The sequence below is a fragment of the Lissotriton vulgaris genome, chromosome 5, assembly GCF_964263255.1.
Source record: "Lissotriton vulgaris chromosome 5, aLisVul1.2, whole genome shotgun sequence".
NCBI lineage: Eukaryota > Metazoa > Chordata > Amphibia > Caudata > Salamandridae > Lissotriton > Lissotriton vulgaris.
The window spans coordinates 1,705,942,414-1,705,967,587 of record NC_141693.1 but is presented as its reverse complement, the minus strand read 5'-3'; the positions used below and the strand labels follow the sequence as shown (position 1 = coordinate 1,705,967,587).

The following is a 25,174-nucleotide window of genomic DNA, read 5'->3' as shown; positions in this document are numbered from 1 at the left end:
CCTGGGATGGTTATTTTTTGTAAACACTTTTTCACTTTTTTTATGGTTCCTAGATACTTTGGATTGCTTTGAGGAATTACTATTGGTTTTGTTTTATTTTCGCATTTTCTGGGGGCTTTTTAAACTATATTTTTCACATTTTAGTGGATTACTATTCAGTAAGGCCCTTATTAGGATCGCTGACCGCCATTGTTGTCCATAATTTATGTGATGGATTGATTTTGTTTTTAGTTTCTTGGTTGGTGATGGTTGCATTTAAATACTTTATATAATATTTTATTATCTTAGTCTTCATTTCTACTTGAATTAGATTTACTGTTTTGACTAATGTAATAACATATTTATCATCTATGAAAAATGATTTGGAATGTTGGTTTTGATTTGTGATAATTTTTTAGGTCTTTGGTAGGTTAATATTTATTTCATAATATGCTTATCATTTTGTTGTATATTTATACTTACATCAATATGACTACCTGGTTTCTGTAGTCCTTTCTTAGTGTTCCTACCTTCTCTATCTCCCATAGTACCTTTGTGTGTTCTATCTGTGGTGTGGAGGATTCCAGCCCTGGCAGTCGGTCTGGTCAGCTGTGGGGTCTTACTGTTCTGCTGTCTAACTTAATAAATATATCTTAATTACCTGAAGACGTGTCCTGCTACCTACTTAATTCTATTTACAACACATTTCTTAGTAATCTACTCCTTTGTTACTTATGAAGAGTTTGACTTTAAATTGTGACATGTCGTACATTATTTTGGTTTGTTTACTGAGTCTACGGGCAATTTGGATAACAGATTGTTCCATTCGTAGTTGTTGGTAACTTTGCTCTTTTTGTAATGCTTCTATGAATATGTAGGGGGTTATTATGAGAACAATAGTCCTGGTATTGCCATACTCCCGGTGGCAGTCTGTCCACCGCAACCCCTGCGTGTCCGCCCACCTTATTCCGAGTGTGGCGGTCAGACCACAACAGGATCCCATGGAGGTTTGGAAAGCAGCAGGAAAATCCTGACAGTGCTGATGCCAGCACCACCGAGCATATTACGAATAGCATTTCCACTACCCATTTCAAGCCGGGAAGCCCGCCATGAATAGGGTGTTCGATATGCAAGTAACGAAGCCCTAACAGTGTGTCAAGTCTCCACTCATCTGAAATCCAGGATGTTTGTTTTGAGAGATGAGATGCTTTTTCTCTACACACACAAAATTCTATGCCTGTCAAAATGTATGTAGAACACAGCTTAACAAGAACAGATCTTCAGGGGAAGGGACAAAATGGGACAAAATAAAAAAAGAACAGAAAGAAAACACTCTGCTGGATTCTGATCTTGGCACGACTGTGGTGCTGATCGCGATACCTTAACCACTCTTTAAACACAGCAATTCTCCTGGGAAAAAATACCTATGTACAAATGATAAATATAAATAAACATTCATTAACCTACTTAGTTGTATACATTCACTAGTATCTTGATTTACGTTGCACATTAAGATTATACCTTTCCCTTTAATTTGCTGTTCAACATATAGCTGAGATAATGTTTCTCTTTTATCAACAGATGTATCAAGTGCTTAAAGTGACGTTCTTAAATACGTGTATAATGCTGCTCTTAACAAAGCACCTTTTCTTATCTTCAAGAATATCATAAAATAAAAGTTATACAACACAAAATAAGTTTCAGCAGAAAATGTCCACTTATTTCTGAGTAGGAAATTAGTCTGTCTCTCTTTATTTTGAAAAGTCTTATTTGTCTTACTCTTGAAATACGAAGAAAATAATATTTAATGAAACTTGGAGCATTTCCTCTGTGAGCGCAAAAGTCCTAAATTATCATCCTTTGGAATAGAACAGAAAAGTACATGTTTAATCTTTGACACACTTCCAGTGCAAGCTTTGTTAATTTGAAATACCTTACTTGACAGAGCGCTGCTTTTTCTTTCTTTGTTGCAGGCCAGAGTTATTTCCTAGACGGAACAAAGGCAGAAGTTGTGGCGTTGTCCTGGAAACCACTAAGAACTGACTGGAACCGATGAGGAAGAATGCTGCCTGCGGGGTTGGAATTCGAAGGAAATCAGGTAAGTGGGGAGTCGTGAAGACGAGCACAAGCATGTCTCATTCTGCTTTCAAGCCTAATATAGGCTTTAGGTGGGTGGGGTGGTTTAACAGAAATGCAAATTGCCAACTGTAAAGCGGGTGTGGCAGGCACATGTTAACTTTCATTAGTTCTGCTAAATCAAGTTGTTTTAAGCTAAATGGATTCCGATACCAAGAACGACTTAATGTTTATAACAGTATTACAGCAACCCATACCAATGTATACAAGAAAAATAAAAGCATGAAAGTTCACACTTGTGCAATTCCATAAAGCAAACCAAAATAAAGACTGAACATCAACAAGGACAGCAACACCACCACCCTGCTGGACAACCTCGCTAACCTCAGACTCAAGCAACTGGTGAACACCCCCACCCACTACGCTGGAAACACGCTTGACCCCGTCTTCTCCTCCAGCAAGCACATTACCTTCAGCCACTCCACCGGACTCCATTGGACTGACCACAGCTGCATCCACTTCAGCTTCAGAAGAACCACGACTCACGACCACCCCCAACAGATTCCTCGCAGGAGCTGGAGCAAGATCACCGCCGAGCAGCTCACCACCTCCCTCCGTCAGAACCCTCCCGCCAGCACAACGGACCCCAACGAAGCAGCCAGCAACCTCACACAGTGGCTCACCAACTGCGCAGATGACCTCGCACCACTGAAGAACCCTCCCAGCAGACCCGGCAGCAAGAAAGCCCCCTGGTTCACCGACGAACTCAAGATCTCCAAGACGAACTGCCACACCCTCGAGAAAGCCTGGCGCCACGACCAGACCACGGACAACATGACTGCCCTCAAGCACGCCTCCCGCAAGCACCACCAGCTGATCCGCACCACCAGGAAGACAGCACTCAAAGAACGACTGGACAACAACGCCCACAACAGCAAGGAACTCTTCAGCATCATCAAAGAGTACTCCAACCCCAGTGCCGGAAACAACGACATCACTCCCTCGCAAGGCCTCTGCGACTCACTCGCCTTGTTCTTCCACCGCAAGATCGCCGATATACACAACAGCTTCGGCACACCAACCACGCACCCAACCACCGACGAACCAACGCCCCTCCCCCACCACCCTCTACGCCTGGACCCCGGTCAGCACCGAAGACACCACCTGCACGAAGAACACCATCCACTCCAGATCACCAACCGACCCCTGCCCCCACCACGTCTTCAACAAGGCCGACTCCATCATCGCCCCCCAACTCCGGGACATCATCAACACCGCCACCTTCTTAGAGACCCGGAAACACGCTGAACTCAGCGCCCTCCTGAAGAAACCAACAGCGGACCCCACCGACCTCAAGAACTACCGACCGATCTCGCTCCTCCCTTTTCCTGCCAAAGTGATCGAGAAGACCATCAACAGACAACTTGCCGCCTTCCTCGAGACGAACGGATCCCTCGACCCCTCGTAGTCCGGTTTCCAAGCCAACCACAGCACTCAAACCGCCGTCATCGCAGCCACTGACGACATCATATCCCTGCTCAACAACGGGAAAACAGCGGCCCTCATCCTCCTGGACCTCTCCGCAGGGCTCAACACTGTCTGCCACCGCACCCTAGTACAGCGCCTCAGCAACATCAGGATTCAAGAGAAGGCATTGGAGTGGATCATCTCGTTCCTCGCCGGAAGAACCCAGAGAGTCCGCCTCCCCCGTTCAGATACGAGGCCACCGAAGTCATCTGCGGCGTATCACAAGGATCATCACTCAGCCCAACCCTCTTCAACGTCTACATGAACCCTTTCGCAGCCATCACACGCAAAAACAACCTCAACATCATCTCCTACGCCGACGACACCAAGCTAATCCTCTCCCTCACCAACGACCCCGCCACCGCCAGAACCAGCCTACCCAAAGGGATGAAAGACGTCACCGAATGGATGAAGAACAGCCGCCTGAAACTGAACTCAGACAAGACGGAAATCCTCATCCTGGGATCATCACCCTCTGCCTAGGACGACTCCTGGTGGCCCCCAGCCCTAGGCACCACACCCAAACCAACGGACCACGCACGCAACCTGGGCTTCATCCTGGACTCCTCCCGCTCGATGACCAGACAAGTCAACGCCGTCTCATCATCATGCTTCAACACCCTGCGCATGCTCCATAAGATCTTCAGATAGATCCCCACCGAAACCAGGAAGACGATCACCCAGGCACTCGTCACCAGCTGACTGGACTACGGAAACACCCTCTACGCCGGAACCACAGCCAAACTTCAGAAAAGACTCAAGCCATCCAGAACGCCTCCGCATGACTCGTCCTGGACATCCCCCGACACAGCCACATCTCCGGACACCTGAGAGACCTGCACTGGCTCCCTGTCAGCAAGAGGATCACATTCAAGCTCCTCACCCACGCACACAAGGCCCTCCACGACCGGGGCCCCAAGTACTTCAACAACCACCTGACCTTTTACGCACCCACCCGCCAGCTACGATCAACCAGCCTCGCCCTCACCGCCGTACCATGCATCCGCAAAGCCACCGCCGGAGGAAGATCCTTCTCCTACCTGGCAGCCAAGACATGGAACTCCCTCCCGATCCACCTGCGGCTGACCCAGGATCATCTGTCCTTCAGGAAGCTCCTCAAAACCTGGCTCTTCGAGCAGTAGCGGACACCCCCCCCCCCCCCCCACCCCTAGTGCCTTGAGACCCTCCAGGGTGAGTAGCGCGATATACAAATATCCATGATTGATTGATGCTACAAATATTGGGGTAATTCTAAAACACAGTATGAGGATTAGCCATATTTGTGGCACAAATCCTAACACTGCTTATGTGGGTGCATGCAGGAGGCCATAGGTTGTGCTCCCCTATATTTGCACCTTTCTTCCTGCACTGTGTGGCATGCACAACATGGTATATGCCGCACATGCAGGAACATGCAGTAGGTGCTGTCAGGGCAGCGGTCTGCTTGTTAGGCTCTCCTATGAGCCTAACAGACTTCCGCTGTGACACTACCGCCGCACCACCCGTCCACCTTGGATTTAACTCGGTATCCGGCAGGCAGGTGCACCACTGGCTTGGCAGTCCTCCTGGGAGGCAGCAGTGGCGGTTCTAGAGGAAGACCACCAAAATTCAGAATAAGGCCCATAGAGTGTAGCAGAACTTCTGCTTAGTGTGGATTGGAAGACATTGTTCGTTCCTTCCACTGTTGTTTGTTTTGGCTTGCTGTGCCAGGGTCCTGTCATAGACATTCCACCATGGTATTTGGAATTTGTGTAGGTGTAGGTGTCTGTGTTCGGAGCAATGCAGTCTGCGAACTGGAGTGTCATCAAAATAATCCATTAAGGGGCTTAGTTTGTCTTCATTTTGTTGGTAGAAAGGGCTTTTTATTAATAAATTGTTGTTGTTTGCTACCTCTGTGAAAGGAATGTAATCAAGTGCAATCATGTTTTTAATTTCAAATGCAAATTGGCTGTTTGTAGAATATTCTACACTTAGGGACTCATTACGAATGCGGCGGTATTACGAGGATGGCGGTCGGACCGACACAAGGCCAACGCAAGACGGCTACCACCACCAGGATCTTGGATCCCGATGGGGTGGTGGTGGGGAAAGCACTGATCAATGGGGGCGGTGCAGATGCCGGCACTGCAGTACTGATCCCGACCTGCCTTTCCGATGAGTTTTGCATGGCGGGTACCCCGCCATGAAAAGGTCAGTGGAAAGGCAGGCCCTAACCATGGCCCCATGGCATTTTAGCATATGGAGGGGAGCATGGTGGCACATTTGCCCCCCTCTGCTTGCACTGTTGTGCGTGCACTGTGTGCCATGCACCACATGGTTTATGGTACACAGTGCACCTGATGTGCTAGTGGCATATGCTGCAAACACTGCAGACACAACACCACCAGCCTGGCGGTAATCTTGTAATATGGTGGTTGGGATGCCACCGGCTTGGCGGCGTAATCCCAACTGCTGCATTGGCGGTCGGTTGGACCACCTATGTGATAATCAGGCCCTTAAGTGCAGTTTGTTGGAGGTGTCTCCATATGCTTTTATTGAAATAATAGTAACAGCCTTGAAAGGCTGTGTCAGGTTATATGTTTAAAGTGGCAAGGTCTATAATCATTTTTTTGTGGGTAGTAGTTATTTGTTACACTTTTCATGTGGTTTTCAGAGGTCATAGTAAGTTGCTACTTTTTTTATTTGATAGTAGTAGGACATATATAAAAGAGATATTTGTATTTTGATATTCATCCTTTATAGTGTATATTGGATTTAATGGTTTGAGACACATTTTGACGGTCCCATCCATCATCAACGTTTGACATTGGCTAAGTTTTATTAAGTTATTTGCTGTAGAGAATATATGGGTTTGTTTCTCAATGTTTAGGTTGAAGTGTAAAGGAGGAATATCATTGGTGGCTCTTTTATTTGTGCACTTAAACGTTTTAAAGTGGGTATAGGTGGTAGTTGGCCTGTGATGTGCTCAGGGACTTTAGACAATATATCTTTAAGGATTTTGGTTGTGGGCTCTTGGGAACTAGTGCTTGCCTCTCTTATATCCTTCAATATCTCCTTTACTTCTATTTCTGGCACATTTAGGGGATGTTTGTACTCTCTTACATGAAATACCACATCATTTTTTGTAGTTGCCCTCTCGTAGCATGCTTTAGAATAATAGTTGGTACATTTCCAATTTCCTCTTGATGCACTTACTTGACTGGAGGCGTAGCCCATGTGTTTTTGTTATTACTTCCTTTTCTGTGCAGTTATGTACTTTGCTGCCTTTGTTATTGTATCTGTAAGTAGTGTAATAGTATAAATATATACAATATTTTTTAACTTTGTAGTTTTATTATTTACATGTAAAATTATGCAACTACTTCTATTTTATATTCTTACTTGATTGTTCTGTTTATATGTTTCACATGGTTTTGCAGCTTTTCCATTGGGGGTGTTCTAATGTAGAGCAGATGCTTTCTGTTAGATGAAGAAAAAAAAAATTCATTTTAAATGTTAATTCGTTTGTAGAGGTTGAAGTCTTTAGGTTCGTGAGTGAGTTTATAATTTGTTAATAATTTATGCATAGTTATTTTCTTATATATTTTTGATAGTTTCTGGTAGTCATTTTGTTCTGTCAGTTTATCACTTCTTTTGAGTTGTTGCTTTGTGCTTTAGGAAGTCTCTCTATGTAAAGAAATAAAAATGTGAGAGTTTTTTAATTAACTATTCGTTATTTTACATTTTAGGTTTATTACAAGGCATTTTTACAGTTAGGCTGTAAGATATACAATTCTAACTTCAGTCCTGTAAACACTGGTAAACTTGATAACATTTGGGAGCAAAGTTACGAATTCAAACTCCAACCTCACAAACATTGGAGAAAGTGCATATATTGGTGTGGGGGAAATGCTATTTTAATTCCAGTCCCTCAAACCCTGGAGAAAAGCCCAATAAATTCAACAGTCTCACAAACATCGGGGGAAAACATATATTGGAAGGGCAGGGGGACATACTAATCAAAATCCAGTCCCATAGACCTTTGGCGAAAGCTAGAATTTAGCAGTGAGGACAAATATACTATTCTTACTTGTATCCCACAAGCAGTGTGAGAAGTGAATACACTGGGGGCTATAGTTTACTAATCTAACTCCAGTCTCGTACATTGGGGAAAGTGCAAAAATTGGCGGGGCAAATATTTACTCCAATCCTTGCTAGGAAAAGTACATAATAGATGGGGGGCAAATATGATATTGTAACTCCAATCTCACAAAGGCAGTTGAGAATAGATGTAATATTCGAAATCCTGCTCCTCAAACTATTAGAAAGCGCATAAATTGGGAGACAATGTTCTCTTCTAATTCCAAGCCAACAAATATTGGGAAAGTGCCTTAATTATGAGGCAGTGGTAAAGTGTACTATTCAAACACCAGTCCAACAACTATTGGGTTAAGTGCAGATATGGATGAGGAAAAATATACCATACTTCATTCCCAAAAACACAGGAGAAAGTACATAGATTGTATGTTTATGTGTGAGTGTAGTGGAGGTGTTATATTTAGAAATATTTTGAAAGTTGGAACCCAGAAACCTAACTCCCATTTTTGCAGGCAATATAATTCATGACCTATGTAAACTATATAAATAAAATACAATATTACGAAAAAAATAAACTCTGAATCCCTATAAAAGAGCCCTAAAATAGAGATAAAAATACTTTAAACAATTATACCAAACAGACATATACTTAAGTAAATACATGAATCATAATATTTATAAACATAATAAACGATACATTTAAGTTTAAATAAAACAAACAATATATAATCAAAAAATAATGAAAACTGAAAACATTTGAATAATTTAAAAACTACCCACAGTAACCTCAAAAGAACCCAGTAAACATACATAGCAGTAAATGAAAACAACAAAAGAAAAAACAAACCTAAAATAAATGAATAGCAAAACACATCTACATATTAAAAATTACAAAAATAAACTTGCAAATTAGACATTAATACAAACCATATTAAAAACAAACAGAAAAATAATCATGGCTTTGATATTTTGTACCTGAATATTTTAGCAGTCATGATATTTTACCACAATTTTCTGGTACAACGATATTTAGGACTTGATATCCAGGTACCATACCAAGTGATAGTGTCAACATGGGAGAGCATGCAACCATGAGTGGTTTACAGTAGTTGAATAATCTTACAGCTAGTTTTTGAAGAGATAATTTTTCAGGTTATTCCTAAATGACCGCAAATTATCATTGAGAGCAGATTAATATTGTTCTAATTGAGGGCAGGTTATTATAAGTAAAGCGCATTATACATTCCATACCTCTCGCCAAAGACCATAATAATTGGCTATCACTACTAAATACCAAGACACTTTACACAATACATGGGCACTTTGAACAGCTGGCATGCATTCACCATGCTACACCATATTCTTGGCCATCATGAAAAACAGGTTTATCACTTAATTTAGACAGCAATTCCAAGCTCAGATATTCCTAATCACCAGGAAAACTACTGAACTAAAGGTTGCATTATCAATTGGTAGAGCCTTCCGTTCTCCTTCTCTAAGAATCGCAGCCCAATGATTACAAGTTACTTCAAAACGTGTACATAATCCTGTACATGTCAATCCATTATCCATCCTCATCCACCTCACACAACAAAAATGCTATACGTGAACCAAACAAGCTAGATGTAACTTGCCAGGAATATTCTAACTGTATTAGGCAATGTAAATGCTGTAATGGAGTGGACGACACGTCGTCACCTGACAGTGTGGATGGGCCATAACAAACAGCATTCTGTGAGCTAAACAAATACTAATAACATATCAGTCTCGCCCAATGAGGTTGACAATTTAAGAGATTGAAGGAATTCAGTTCAGACATGTCCTCTGCCCCTCTAACAACATAGCATATACCTGACACCCTGGTTGTAGACATCTTGCAGAACATTATGGTATTTTACCCTTAATGTGGAAGAAAAGCTTCTACTAACACAGAACACACAAACAGAATGCAAGTATTCTGCGATGAAGCTCCCATTTGGGTTCTTCTGGTAATGCTCTGGGGAGAGTGTTGATTCTCTATGCCCTTTCTAGAGGGAGGATCTGCTGTTTTTACAGGGGCTAAGCTTCACTGGTAGAGGCCTTGTTCCTCGTGTCATTCATAGATATAACATTGTCTGTTTGTCAGATTTCATTGTGTCTTGGGCTTCACCAGGGCTTTAAGTGGGATGAAAAAACTGGGGCGTCTCTCAAAGGGGCTTGGCCGATGCAGTTAAGGGTGTGGCTTAAAAAACGCATAAGCTCAAAATCTGTGCTCAGCATAGTGTGCCACCCGACTGGCATTTTGCTGCTGCTGTGATTGAATCCAGATATATAGTACAAGAAATAAGATTACTTACAACAAGCTAGGACTATTGGCTTTGTCAATGGCTGTTAGTTGCATAAGAATCATAAGCAACAATTATGGCTTTGTTGCATATAGTATTGAAATGATGAGACTGTAAAAGAACTATAAGGAGTCTCTGAAGTTACCTCAAAGGCAGTGAAGGGTGGTACTGCTGCAGAGTTAAGATTTTCTTTCCACCCTGAGGGTGAAGCCAGGGCAATAATGGAGCGCCCAATAGGGACCCGTTTCCGCACCTGCTTTTTGTCGTGCCCACACGATGGCACTAGGACCCTGGGGACTCAGGGCCTGGGGACAGGGACACCGGACACCACATCCGGTCAGGGGAGGGGATGAGGGCAGTCGGGATCAGGACCTCGGAGCAAGAGGTCAGGGGGCAGGACGCGCCGTACAACAAAGCTATTTGTAACTAATAAAGGATCACCTACCACAATCTGCATGTGTCCTGTCTGGTCTGTGGGGACACGCGACGCGACAACTGGCGACGAGGCGGGATCGGAACACTCCGACGTGAAGGAAAGGCGATTTTAAACCAGGAGCCCACCCTGGATCGCGTCGTGACCAGAGAAGGAGCAGCAAAAAAAAAGGGACGTCAATGAAGCGGCAGCGACACGGGAGCCCACCCCGATCGCTGCAGGAGGACCAGGAAAGTGATCGAGCGACCCCGGTAAGCGCCCAGCAAAGCAGCCAAGAGCGCGAAAGTAAAGACTGGAAAGAGAAGAAGGCAGCGCGAGCTCTCGCGAGAGTCTCGGCGGCCATTTTGGGGTCAGGCGCGGCAGCCAATCACAAGCGAGAATAGAGGTGGCGGCCATCTTGAAGTCAGGCAGCGCTGAGAGTGGACGCGAAGTCCCGCGTGATCAGCGGCGGCCATTTTAAAAGCAGGCAAACGAACCAATAAGAAGCCAGAACGGCTCGGCGGCCATTTTTAAGTCAGGAAGAGATCGAGTTGGGACTAAAAGTGCCGATTTTGAAACAGAAAGAGATGGAACTGCAATTAAAGCAATAACAGAACATACAGAGGCCTAAAATACATGCAATAAAGGAGAAGAAAGGGAATAAAAGAGTAAACAAAACATAAGAAATAAAGTGAGACAAAGGAAAGTGAGAAAGAATAACAAAAATAATAAGAAGTAGAAAGAAGTGATGGCAGACGCAAAACAAAGCTCACAATACAGAAGGCCATTGCCATTTAGTCTGTCTGAACCACAAACAGGGATAAGATGGGAGAAGTGGCTCAGACGGTTCGAAAATTATGCAGAGGCAACAGACGTCCTAGAAACAAAGAAACGAGGACTGCTTGTAAATCTAGTGGGCGATGAGGTCGAGGACCTGATGGTGACGCTACCAAAGCAGGAGATTGACACCTATGACAAATTGATCAAATGCTTAACAGACAAGTTCGATCCGCAAAGAAATGTGGATTTTGAGAGATACAGCTTCACGATTGCTTTTCAACAAGCTGAGGAATCATTGGACGAATTCGCAACGCGGCTGAGGAAACTGGTGACGCACTGCGAGTTCGAGAAATTTGACAACGAACAGGCCATAAGATTACTCATAATAACAGGCTGTCGAGACATAGCATTCCGAACAAGGATACTAAAAGAACCGATAGCCCTAGAGAACATCCTTGCACTTGGGAGAGCGGAAGCGCGAGCAACATCACACGCTCAAGTGATAGAACGTGGCAAAGGAAGAGGTGGAGAACAAATCAATAGAATGGTTAGCAACGATAGAACAAGAAACTGGAGACAAGACAGAGGGGATCAGCCAGCAAGGAAGCCGCAAGAAGGAACATGCTACAGATGTGGTCTGGAATTCCCACACCGAGGACCATGCCCTGCATTTGGCCAGACGTGCAGAAAATGCAACGGAAGAGACCACTACGCCAGTGTGTGCCGAGGAGCACAGTTCAGGAACGACCGGGGAAGAACGAGCAGAGGAAAAATGTCGACAAGGAGACACATCAGACACGTCGAGACTGAAGTGAGAGGCTCATCAGCAGAGTCAGAAGGGGAATATGAAGAAGAAAAAACAGAACGCCTATACCTCATGACAGAGGGCGCAACGGACTCTGAAGACGATGAGGAAGAAGGAAATGAGACAATATGCTTGATAGACAAGAAAAAGATACGGAAAACAGAGTCAGTAACAATAAAAGTGGGGCCACATGACGCCACTTTCGTTCTGGACAGTGGTGCAACGTGCAACATCATGTGCGTTTCGGAGTATGAAAAAATGAAAATAAAGCCAACCTTGACGCCGTCACGGGTGAAAGTTTTCACGTGGGGGGCAAAAAGACCAGTGATCAACTTGGGAAAGTTCAAAGAAGAACTACGGTACAAAGACCAAAGGACAACGGAGCGGATACATGTACTCAAAGGAGACATCCCCGCGCCATGTTTGTTGAGCAACGTCACAGCACAAGTGATGGGGCTAATGGAAATGACATACCACATGGCGGAGAAAAAAAACATCTTAAAAGAATATCCAAAACTGACAGAAGGTCTAGGAAAACTGAAGGGGCGGCAGATAACACTGCACATTGACGAAACGGTGAGACCGGTTGCGCAACATCACAGAAGGGTGCCCATACATCTGCAACCACAAGTGGAGGAGGAGCTGAAGGCCCTCCTACAGCAAGACATCATCGAGCCAGCAGATGGTCCAACACCGTGGGTATCACCAATCGTGGCCGTCCCAAAGAAGGATAAATCAAAAATAAGAATATGCGTGGACATGAGGATTCCAAACAAGGCAATTGAACGAGAGCGACACCCAGGCCCACACCTAGATGATATGATTAGCTGCCTCACGGGTACAAGAAGGTTCTCAAAGTTAGATCTATACAAGGGCTACCACCAGCTGGAACTTGACCCCCAATCACGGTACATCACGACATTCTCTACTCACCTGGGATTATTTAGATACAAGCGCCTGAGCTTTGGGATTTCGTCAGCCGCAGAAATATTTCAAGAGACAATTCGGCAAGTCATCAGGCCCGTCAAGAACAGTCTGAACTATAGCGATGACATCCTGGTGTTTGGCAAATCGGATGAGGAACACGACACCGCCCTAAGAGAGGTGTGCTCACACCTAGAAGAAGCAGGGCTAACGCTGAACGAAGAAAAATGTGAGCTGGGGCGGAATGAGTTGGTGTTCTTTGGTCACATCTTTTCCAAAAAAGGAATGCGGCCAGACCACAGCAAAGTAGAAACTTTGGAGAAGGCAAAAAAGCCCACAGACGTGGCAGAAGTGAGATCGTTTCTGGGACTAGCGAGCTACTGCTCGCGTTATATCAAGGATTTTGCCACTGTCAGCGCACCATTGCGAGAACTGACGAAACAGGGACAGAATTTTAGATGGACCAGTGAATGTGACAAAGGGTTCGAAGAAATAAGAAAGGCAGTGACAGCAGTGGATCATTTAGCCTATTTTGACCCGCAACTGTGCACAGAGGTGACAGTGGATGCAAGCCCCGTGGGTCTGGGAGCAATTTTAGCGCAACATCAACCGGGGAGAGATTCCCCAAGACACATCGTCGCATATGGGAGCAAGAGTTTGACAGAGGTTGAGAAAGGGTATTCACAACCGGAAAAGGAGAGTCTGGCGGTGGTATGGGCCTGTGAACATTACCACATGTTCGTATACGGAAAACCGTTCACGATAGTAACAGATCATCAAGCACTAATTACGATATATGGTAACCCAAACGCAAAGATACCACCCAGAATAGAAAGATGGGGAATAAGGCTCATGGACTACAATTTCAAAATCATCCACAAGCCAGGCAAAGAACAAAATCCAGCAGATTACGTGTCAAGACACCCACTGCCACAGAACTCCCAAGTGACCACAATGGCAGAAGAATACCTCAACTTTGCACTAAAACTCAGCACACCGGCGACAATAACAATGAGTGAACTGGAACGAGCAACGAAACAGGACGACACCATGCAAGAGGCGATGAGGATCAACAAAACTCAACGATGGAGGCATGTAAACAGCGACATGAATGCAGCCAAAGGAGTAGACAAAGAAGAACTGCTGGCATTCAAAAGAATACACGAGGAACTATCAGAAAGTGAAAATGGAACAGTAATGAGAGGCACGAGAATAATAATGCCTCAGTCGCTGAGAAAAAGGACAGTGGAGTTGGCACACGAGTCACATCGGGGCATGGTGGCCACAAAAAAGATGCTGAGAGAAAAAGTGTGGTTCCCAGGACTCGACAGCATGGTGGAAGAAATGATAACAAAGTGTCACATATGTCAAATCATCGGGTCACCTCCAAGACCAGAACCACTACAAATGTCTCCCCTACCAACAGCAGTGTGGACGGAGCTGGCTGCAGATTTCTATGGGCCTCTAGAAACAGGAAATTACTTCCTAGTAGTGATCGACGAATACTCAAGGTTCCCCATTGTAAAGGCAGTGTCGTCGACGTCTGCGAATGCAACACTACCAGTGCTGGATGACATTTTTGCAGCGTGGGGCTCGCCACAGACATTAAAAACAGACAATGGCCCACCGTTCTCAGGCGAGGAATTCAAAAGATTCATGACATACCTAGGCATATATCACAGGCGCATAACGCCCCTGTGGCCGCAAGCAAATGGAATGGCGGAAAGGTTCATGGGGACCATCAAAAAGGCGGTACAAAGAGCAAAACTAACGGACATATCAATTGGACAAGCGCTATGCCAGGTACTGAGGGACTATCGAAACACGCCCCACAGCTCCACGGGGAGATGTCCCGCGGAATTGGTACTAGGGCGAGTGAGCAGAACACGTCTGCCACAGATGGAAGAGAAAAAAAACATGGGCCAGGAAGACATCGCCGCCAAAGACAAGAGGCAGAAAGAAAAGATGAAGGAATACGCGGATCAAAGACGACACGCAACAAACAGAAGGATAGAGGAAGGAGACATGGTGTTTGTGAAACAGCGACAGATAAAAAAGTCAGACAGCGCATTTGCAAGAGAACCAGCAGTAGTGGTAAAAGTGAATGGGCCCATGATCACAGCCACAACTGGCCAACGAGAAGTCACCAGAAACAGCTCCCATTTCAAGGCAGTGAAATTAGAAGAAGAAACAGGGATGCCAAAACAAGAAGAGGCCAGAGAGACATTGCAGAGAGATCATGCACCAGAATATGGAGAACAACGACCAAGGAGAGAATGCAAAAAGACCAAGAGACTAATAACAGAGATGTAAGGAACATGTGCCACATCACATCTCTCTCTCTCTCTCTCTCTCTCTCTCTCTCTCTCTCTCTCTCTCTCTCTCTCTCTCTCTCTCTCTCTCTCTCTCTCTCTCTCTCTCTCTCTCTCTCTCTCTCTTTTTTTGTTTCACCTACATGTTCTCCCCATCACTGACGTGAGCCACGGGACAGCTGGCGAACAACTTTTGTTTGCAACAAAGGGGGAGATGTCGTGCCCACACGATGGCACTAGGACCCTGGGGACTCAGGGCCTGGGGACAGGGACACCGGACACCACATCCGGTCAGGGGAGGGGATGAGGGCAGTCGGGATCAGGACCTCGGAGCAAGAGGTCAGGGGGCAGGACGCGCCGCACAACAAAGCTATTTGTAACTAATAAAGGATCACCTACCACAATCTGCATGTGTCCTGTCTGGTCTGTGGGGACACGCGACGCGACACTTTTTAGAACTGCTGGTGCTGAGCACCCGCAAGACCCGGCCCACTTAAAGCCCTGGGCTTCACCACCGTTAGATAAGGTGCACAGCCGGTCCGGGTTCCTGGGCCTCTGCTACTTTGATGTGTTTTGAGACGTCCTGCCATGGCCAGAGAGCATATACTGTCAGCATCTCTACAAGAGTTCCTTGCTGGCAATCTCAAAGGGATGCATCAGTCACCTGAAAATGATGGACCCCAAAAGAGAAGCCTCTGGGCACATCTATGTGAGAGACCCCCAAAGTAAGGACAGCTTTGCCTCTGGAAAACTATCACCAGATCGCAGCACGTTTCTGAAACCTGACTTCACTGCTCATCCGAGTGTTCTCGAAGTCTGTTTTCGAAGATATTCACAGAAGTACAGAAACATTCAGAAGGGATCAGGCCTAGGTGGAAACGCAACTTCTTCCGAAAGTTCCCGCCCTGTACTGAAAATATTATAGATAAGGCTCTCTGTTGAAGAACACTAATAAAGCAAGGCATTTACCACCAAAACTCCTTGTTATGTCATGGCTAATCACAGGCCCACACACATTTCTGAATGGCAGGGGAAGCTAATGAGGACCGGCCCAAGATTTATCTCAGGAACAGGAAGGGGTGAAAAACACCTGTAATCTCCCACCTTCGTCGAGGACAGAAATGGGACAGTGCAGCTGCCCCTGTGTGTTCCTCCTCTCTCGTCTTGGCAAAGGTTGAGGAAGGTTTACACTAGTCTTGCCCAAGAAAAACTCAGAGAATAACACCCTCAACAGAAAAATCTGCATACACCCCTGCATTGTCCAAGTGCACAGGGGACTGTACACCAATCCCCCTAACATTGCCTACCCTTCTTGCTTTGCCCAAAGGCGAGCGAAGACTTCTAAACAAAACAGGCGGGTGAGCTGTCACTCTTCTGTGCCCTGTTCACAATTTTTTAAGTCTCTGTGGCGAGGGAGAGCTTAGGGGTACACAGAGCCCATGCTCCTGGGCAAGGCAGTGTGGTGGATCGGGGTACATACTATCCTGCCCTTGAGCAAGGCAGGGGTACTACTTATTAAAGAACCCACACAGCCTTGCACAAGGCAGGAGGTAGAGGCCTGTAATGCCATCCCTCACCCTCACCCTCAACACACACTCTCACAAAAGAGATTCTCTTTAAAAAAATGAGTTAGTGGATTGGTATAGGGATGGTAAAAATCATCCCCACCAATCCCTGGTTAATTTTATTTTTTTGTTCAAATAAAATCTCTCACAATGTTGTCAGAGAAAGGTTTGTTTTAAAGAAGCATTGACAAAGCCGAAAGGTCAGGCTCACATTTTACATAAAATCCAGATCTGTCACCTTTGTCAATGTAACAGCTGGGGCACAGGGGTAGGGAAATACAATGGGATTTAATAGGGCATCGGTGCCAGTACGCAAACACCCATAATTAAATGTCCATATCCACTCAAACAACATCATACACCAATACATGCGTCATACTATGTCAACACACCCACCATCATACTCCAGTGCACTCATCGTAATACATCCTCACAAACAACATAATTTGCCAGCACACACATCATCATAAACCAACACGACCAACATTATGTATCCACACAATCCATCATGAACTAACACATCCACCAATACACCACCCCACATATTTACACAACTGACATCATAAGCCCACACCCCAACCACCATACATTCACACAGCTAATATAATGCACCAGGACATCCACCATTTGTCAACAAAGGCAACATAATACCTAAACACATCATCGTTTATCGACACAACAAACATTACACACTAACTCATCCACCAGCAAATGTCCACACCACCATCATCACAAACCAACACATCCACTATCAATCATTAACACAAGCAATATCATACATCCGACCAACCACCATTATCCGTCAACATACCTACCATCTTAAACCAACACATCCACAATAAGTCCACACAATCAACATAATATATGCCAATACACTCACCATTATACGCCAATACATCTACCAATGTATGTCCACACAACAAACATACATACATCAACAACAATCATACAGAAGGAACATCATAATTAATCCCACTGTGTCTGAGTCACCTTTTACTTCCCGACCCAACTGTGGGTGAGGGGTTATTGCCCGGTACCTTATAACAATGAATTCCAGGTTACTATGTCCTTTCCATAGCTGGTACTTCTGGCACGAATGTCTCACTTCCGCAGCCTTTGATTTCAGATCACAGTTTACTGCTGTTTCTGGTACTGTTGCAGCTCCATGCCTGATAAGGATGGTTGCTGTTAGTGTTACTTCTGCTTATCAAGCAGTCCAGTCGTTGTAGCCTCCCCCCGGTACTGGTTTGTGGGCTCTTCTGCCTGGTTCTGTTGTTACGCTCCGACTTGTATCAGATCACTTTGAAAGCTACAACATGTATAAAAGAGAAGAAACCTTAGAATTAGGGGTGCGCAATGGGCTTTGCAAGGGGTGGCCGACCGGAGGGAGGCTCTCCCCCCCGGGGAAGTTTGGGGCTCCGGGAGGAAGGGGAGGGGGGACGATTTAGACAGGGACACAGGAAGGGATATGGAGTTTGGGCTAGCTAGTAGGTTTTGGGCTCGTTTGGGCTAGTGGGGTTAAAACCGGCCATTTTAGGACTCTGGGCACCATTTCGGAGATAGTGACCCAGCAGCCGGTGGGCATAGTGTAGCGTTGTGTAGCGTGGTTGTGGTAGGGGTAGGCCTTAGGTTTACATTGTCGACGGTGTCGGTTTTCGGGGGTAGTGACAGCGGAAGGTGGGCAGCGACAGGGAAGAGGGGAGTGTGCCGGGCGGGAGAGCGAGGAAATAACGTGAGGCTCCGGAGAGCTTACCTGTCGGAATGGCGGCGGAGGACATAGCGGATCCGCGAGTACGGGAGGCTTTGAGGCTCCTCGGGGAGGCTGGCAGGACGGACCTCCTGCGCGACGATGTGCGGGTAAGGCCACCACGGCGCGCTGCTGATGGCGCCGTGGCGGCGGTGCTGGCGTGCGAGCCTCCGCGGTCGCGCGCGAAGACAGGGGAGGGGGCGGGAGCGAGGGGTGGAGCGGCGCGAGGCGGCGGGCCGAAGGCGGCTGGGGCGCAAAGGAGAGGAGGTGCGGCGAGAGGGCGCGGCGGCCGGAAGAAGGCGCCGTTGGTTTTTAAGAAGGGGGCAGAATGCCCGGGGGGGGGCAGGGGGGAGCGGGATCATGAGTGAAGAGGTGATGGGAGGCGCGGGGGGAGGGGCAGGCCCGGCCAGGGGCCGAGGGAGTGTGCAGGCCCGCGGGGCGCCGCTGGTTGCTAAGAAGGGGGCGGAAGGCCCGGGGGGGGCAGGAGGGAGCCGGAATATGCGTGAGAATGTGATGGGAGGCGTGGGGGGTGGGGCAGGCCCGGCTAGGGGCCGAGGGAGTGTGCAGGCCCGCGGGGCGAATCCCAGGGTGGAGGGAGAGGTAGGGAGTGACGGGGGGATGGCAGGGGGTGCCCAGGAAGGAGAGGGGCAAAGGGTGGGGGGAGAGGGTGGGAGGCAGGGGCAAGGGGATGAGGCCATGGTGGTTGAGGAGGAGGCAGGGGGGCAGGAAGAGGCAAGGGGGCAGGAGGAGGCAGGGGGGCGGGGAGAGTCAGGGGGGGATCGCCATTGCTCATTGAGGATTCTGGGGAGGAGGTGGGGGAGGGGGAGGGGGGAGCGGTTGAGGTAGAATTGGGGTCTTCATCAGATGAGGATGTGGTGCCTCCCAGTGGAACGGTTTCACCGCGGGGTCGGGGGTGGGGCGCCAGGCAGGGAGGCCGGGCGAGGGGGAACGGCGAAAGGGGTAGCGGGGCGGAGGGGTTGCCTCGGGGGTCACGGGAGGAGGGAGGAGGGGGGTGGGGATGGGGGAGGGGGGGGTACGGCGGAGGAGATTTCGGTTTCGGGGGGGCCATGGGAGGTCGCGGATGGGGGCAGAGGGGAGGCGGAGATTATTGGGGTTCGAGGGGGGGCGGATGGGGGGGAGGAGGCGAGACAGGGGCTTGGGGGTGGGGGGAAGGGGGTTGGGAGGAGGGGCTCCCGGCGCGGCGAGGTGGACATTCGGCGGCAGGGGGGAGAGGGGGGTGGGGTGGCGACGGAGTTTTTGCCCCGGCATGCTGGACTTCCCCGTTTTTCTCTTGGCAGGAGCAGCTGGTAAGGGGCTCGGGTGAGCAGCATGCGGCTCCAAACCGCCGAGAGGATGGGCCGGCTCTGCCTAGTACGGGCGGTCGCGCTCCCGCGAGGGACCAAGTGCGTGCAGGCAGCAGATGGCAAGGTTATGGGTCTCCAACGCCCCCCTCCCGATGGGTCGCTCCGGCCTCCGGGGGACGGGGATGGAGCAGTAATGTGGCAAGAAATGATGATCACCAAAATGTGGATAGGAGTATGGAGGGTGTAGATTTAGGAATGTTGATGACGGCATGTAGGGACAAGGCAGGTTTGAGCAGGATGTCAACAGGAGCGGTTATGGGAGGAGGTGACCGTGAGATGGAGTCGGAGGAGGAAGGGGAACTGCGGGAGGAAGGGGGGGAGGTTGGTAATGTTGTTGGTAGTGTTTTGCAGGAATGCCCCCGGCAAGTGGTGCCGAGAGTGACGGCCCCCCCAACAGACCTGGTTAGGCGGCGGGATCCGGTGAGGACGCTAGCCTTGACGCCAGGTAAGACCAATACGGGGTCGGGGTGTGGCTTGGGCAGGCCTCATGGAGGCCAGGAGGGTGGGAAGGCGGATGGTGGAGGCCAGAGGTCCGTGGGGACAGATGCTGGCGATGGTGAGGAAGTGCGCTTGGTGAAGGGCAGATATGTGGCGGATGCAGGGGTGGGTACAGAGGGGGTAGGGGGCGCAGCGGCAGGGAGCACGGCGCCGGGGGACGCGGCGAAGGACGGTGAGTCGGCCACGGGATCGTGGGGGGTGCAGCGGCGGGAAGCGCGGTGCCGGGGGAAGCGGTGAAAGACGGTGGGTCGGGGGCGTCTAGTGCGGGGGCGAAGGAGAGTTGTGATGTGCCGGTGAAAAAGCTGCCGTACATGGGGGTGGCGAAGCCGCTGGGGGCACACTTGTCGCTGGCAACTAAAGAGAAAATATGGAGGGGGGAATACGTGGAGATTCTGAGGTTGCTCCACAGGGAGTTGATGGCCAAGGAAGGGTCGAAGGAGGAGGAACAGGAACTGGCTAGGCGTCCGAAGGTGCCGGTCACCATTGAGAATTGGTCGGCTGCTTTTCTGATCTATGCCAGCGTGTACTGCCAGAAGTACCCGGATAGGGCGGTCGCGATGTTCAAGTATATGGATATAGTGCGGCGGGCTCAGGTGACTTATGGAGGCAACGCTTGGTCGCATTACGATGAGGAGTTTCGGGCGCGCATGGCGTCGGACCCGGAGACAAATTGGGGGGAGTTGGACTCCGACCTCTACCAGCAGACGATGAGTGGGGCTAAGTTTGGCCGCACCATCTTCACGGCCAGTGGTTTACCACTGGCGCCGCCCCCCTTTTCGGCCCGCCCCACCCGGGGTGGGGTGGGGGCGGGCGGTGCCGGAGGTAGTCAAGGTGTCGGAACCTGTTGGGATTTCAACAGGGGTTCCTGTCTGCGGCAGGCGTGCCGTTTTCGACACGAGTGCTCCGCATGTGGGAGACGACATCCAGAGGCGCGATGCTGGGGGCCTTGGGGAGGCCCAGCGCAGTCACAATACCCGGCGCCCGGGTCCGGCAGAGGGAGGGGTGGAGGTAGAGGGGGGGCAGGTACCATGGGAAAAGGCTCGTACTCCGGTTAGGCTGGATCGGATGGAACCGTTGTTAGAGGCGTATCCGCGGGCGGATGATGCGTCCGTGCTGCGTCGGGGTTTCAGGGAGGGTTTCCGGTTGGGGTACGAGGGTCCGCGGATCGCTCGGTGGGCGGAGAACCTGAAGTCCGTGAACGCGCACAAAGGTATCGTCCGAGAGAAGCTTTTTAAGGAAGTGAGGGAGGGGAGGATGGCGGGGCCCTTTTCAGAGGCGCCGGTGCCAGACTTGATCATCTCCCCCATTGGAGTGGTCCCAAAGAGAGAGCAGGGCCAATTCCGGCTGATTCAACATCTATCATGGCCAGAGGGCGCGTCGGTGAATGACTTTATATCGGCGGAGTTGGCGTCGGTGTCGTACTCGTCCGTGGACGTCGCGAGGCGTTTGGTGACGACGGCGGGCACGGGGGCGCTCATGGCAAAATGCGATGTGAAATCGGCTTTTCGGTTGCTGCCGGTTCACCCGGCGGACCATCAGTTGCTTGGGATTCAGCTTGATGGGCAAATTTTTGTGGACAGAGCGCTTCCTATGGGATGTTCCGTGTCGTGCGCCTTGTTCGAACGATTCAGCTCCTTTTTGCAGTGGGCTTTTTCCTGGCGCACAGGCTCTGAGGCGATTACGCATTACCTGGACGACTTCTTCCTGGTGGGTCGGCCCGGTTCGACGGACTGCCAGCAGAGTCTGGACAGTTTTACGGACCTGATGGGTCACCTGGGGGTTCCGTTGGCACCAGAGAAGACGCAAGGGCCCAGCACGGTGCTGTCGTTCCTTGGGATAGAGCTCGATTCAGCAGCCATGGAAGCACGCCTGCCGGAGGAGAAGCGGGCGGTTATGGTGGAGTTGGTGAAGAGCATGTTGGCCAGGCCAAAGGTTTTGGTGCGTGAGGTTCAGGTGTTGCTGGGGCACTTGAATTTCGCTTGTCGCGTGGTGCGCGCGGGGCGGACTTTCTGTCGGCGGCTGGGTTTGGCATTGTCCGGTCTGACACGGCCGCATCATCATGTGCGGATCTCGGCGGGCGCGAAGGAGGACCTGAACATGTGGTTGGCTTTTTTGGAGCGTTTCAATGGCGTGCCCATGGCACCCCCGGAGGACTGGGAGTGGGACGTGACGATGTCATCGGATGCGGCGGGAGTTGGAGGTTTTGGAATCTACTGGGCAGGCAGATGGTGCGCGGAACAATGGCCGGAGCGTTGGCAGGCAGGGGGTAGGAGCATTGCTTTCTTGGAACTGTTCCCGCTGGTAGTGGCTGTGACCGTGTGGGCTCAGGAGTTGGCGCATAGGCGGGTGTTGTTTAAGGTGGACAACATGTCAGTGGTGCAGGTGGTTAACCGGCAGTCCGCAAGGGAACCCCAGGTGCTGAAGCTGATGCGCGTTTTTGTCTTGAGGTGCTTGGAACACGATATCTTGTTTCAGGCTAGGCATGTGCCGGGAGTGGACAATGACATTGCTGATGCTTTGTCTCGTTCCCAGTGGCGGAGGTTCCATGGGCTAGCCACGGAGGCAGCGGCGGTCAAGACGGAGGTGCCGAAGGAGATGTGGTTGGTGGGAGAGCGCGGGTCGTTCAGTTGGTGAGGTCATCCCTGGCGGCGTCAACATGGAGGAGTTACGAGCAGGCCTGGACGGAGTTTCTGCGCTTTGGAGCGGTAAGGCAGCGGGGCAAGTGGTGTCGGGAGGAGCAGGTGGTGCGTTTCATGCTGGGATTGATGGACAAAGGTTTGGCGAGAGTGACTATCGCGGGAAAATTGGCAGGAGTGGCCTTCATGGGCAAGCTGTGGTGGGGGTATGCGCCCTCGGCGGGAGAACTGGGGGGGAGGCTTTTGGAGGGTTGGGAGAGGGAGAGAGGAGCTCGGGCGCGGAAGAGGCGGCCGATTACAGAGGATTTGTTGGCAGGCTTGCTGGGTCAGTTACCGCGGGTGTGCAGGGACCGGGCGGAGACGGTGCGGTTTTCCACGTTGATGTCGTGGCTGTACTTTGGAGCCTTTCGGGTGTCGGAGTTGGTAGGTTTGAGGGGCGCTGCAGGTTTGAAGTGGGGGGATGTGGAGATCGAAGGCCGGGAGGTAGCAGTGCGGCTTCGGCGGTCCAAGACTGATCAGCGGGGGAAGGGTACGTGGGTCTTGTTGGGTCCCGGGGGGACCGAGTCGGTGTGCCCGGCGGAGTGGGGGAGACGGCTGGCGGAAGAAAGGGGACAGGATGTGGCGGAGGTCTTCGGCAGGAGCGAAGGGGGTCGTGTGACGGCAGCGCAGTTGTTGTGGGTCCTGCGGCACGCCCTGCGGTCTATGGGTGAGGACCCGGGGGCGTTTGGAACGCATTCATTTCGCATCGGGGCAGCGACGGAGGCAGCGAGGAAAGGCTGGGGGAAGGAGGAGATCAAACGGCTGGGGCGATGGAAATCAGATTGCTATAAGTCGTATGTTAGGTTGCGAGGGGTAGCGTTGGATTGAGAATGGATGATGGGCTCGCTGCTTACATATGTCTCTTTACAGGTGCGGTGGCGGGGCCTACGGCGGCAGCAGTGTCTATATATGTGGTGGGCCATTCGTTTGTCAAAAGAGCGGAGAGGGCTGAGTGGGAAAAATGCAAGAATCTCAACTTGGAGCTGGATGAGAATTTGTTTAGGTGTCATTGGAGGGGCAAAGGGGGCATGCGTTGGCACGAGTTGGTGCCGGTGTTGAACAATGTTGTGCGAGGGGGGATTTGCCCAGATGTAGTGGTGATTCACCTGGGGGAGAACGACTTGGTGCAGTGCAAGGGACTGGCGCTAGTAAAACAAATGAGGAGGGACTTGCTGGAGATCAAGAGGCAGTGGGCAGGGTGTTATGTCATATGGTCCGAGTTCATACCCAGGAGGTGTTGGAGGGGAGCTGAGAGACCGGGGGCCATAGATAGGACTAGGAGGAAGATAAACCGAGAGATGCGGGCCTTTTGTGACAAGGAAGGGGTGGGAAGGATGGAACACCCAGAATTAATATATGGGGCGGTATATTTTTTCCTTGAGGATGGGGTTTTTTTGTCGAGATATGGGATGGAGCTGTATATCGTACAATTGAAGGAGGCGTTGGACCGGGCAATAGGGGTGCGCAGGTATCCTAAGGTGCAGGGGCCCTAAGGGGGGGGTCGAAAGCCTTACGGGGGCTTTCGAGTGGCGCTTTCCTAGTCAAACGGGGGGGGGTAGGATAGGAGGAAGGAGTTTTACTGGCAGAGGAGGGAGTGTACAGAGGGGGATGTTCAAATAGTGATAAAAGTTTGGTTTATTGATAATGATGTTATGTTGTTGGCGGGGAACTGTTTAGGGGAGGGGGTGGGGGTTTCTGGTCAGGTACATGTATAATTAGTTAAGCTTAGTTTTGTACGGCAAAGGCCAAGGTTTGGGGTATGTTTCCAGGATGCACCTGTTTCCCAATAAAGCGGCCTTTATCACACCTACACCTGTGTCCGGTCGGTTTCTTACCCTCCCCGTCTCCCGATGGGCCCCAAAGCTTTCAATACGCAAGAGAAGGTTTGAGTAGGGCCCAGTTATTGACATTCACCTAGTTTGTGGTTTTATGCAGTCCCCCACACCAACACAAATACAATGTTTTCTTCTCCCTCGCTCTCATGTTCAATTCTCAAACAATATAGATGGGAGTTTGAAGATCAGCATGGTGTCGGCTCTTCCTCGCAGGTGACTCTATACTCACAAGTATGTTTGTGTTTGTGTGTTATATCTATAGCACAAATCTCGC

The 25,174-nt window shown here is 49.5% G+C and overlaps 1 protein-coding gene across 1 annotated transcript; it reads left to right on the top strand.

Annotated features, from left to right (window-relative positions):
- The first annotated feature begins 19,805 nt into the window (after window positions 1-19,805).
- On the top strand, window positions 19,806-24,332 carry LOC147717006 (uncharacterized). Its single transcript, XM_086920469.1, has 2 exons — window positions 19,806-20,337; window positions 22,923-24,332. Exons 1-2 carry the CDS (start codon window positions 20,067-20,069, stop codon window positions 23,891-23,893), a joined length of 1,242 nt encoding a protein of 413 aa, XP_086776595.1. The 5' UTR covers window positions 19,806-20,066; the 3' UTR covers window positions 23,894-24,332.
- Window positions 24,333-25,174: the final 842 nt, after the last annotated feature.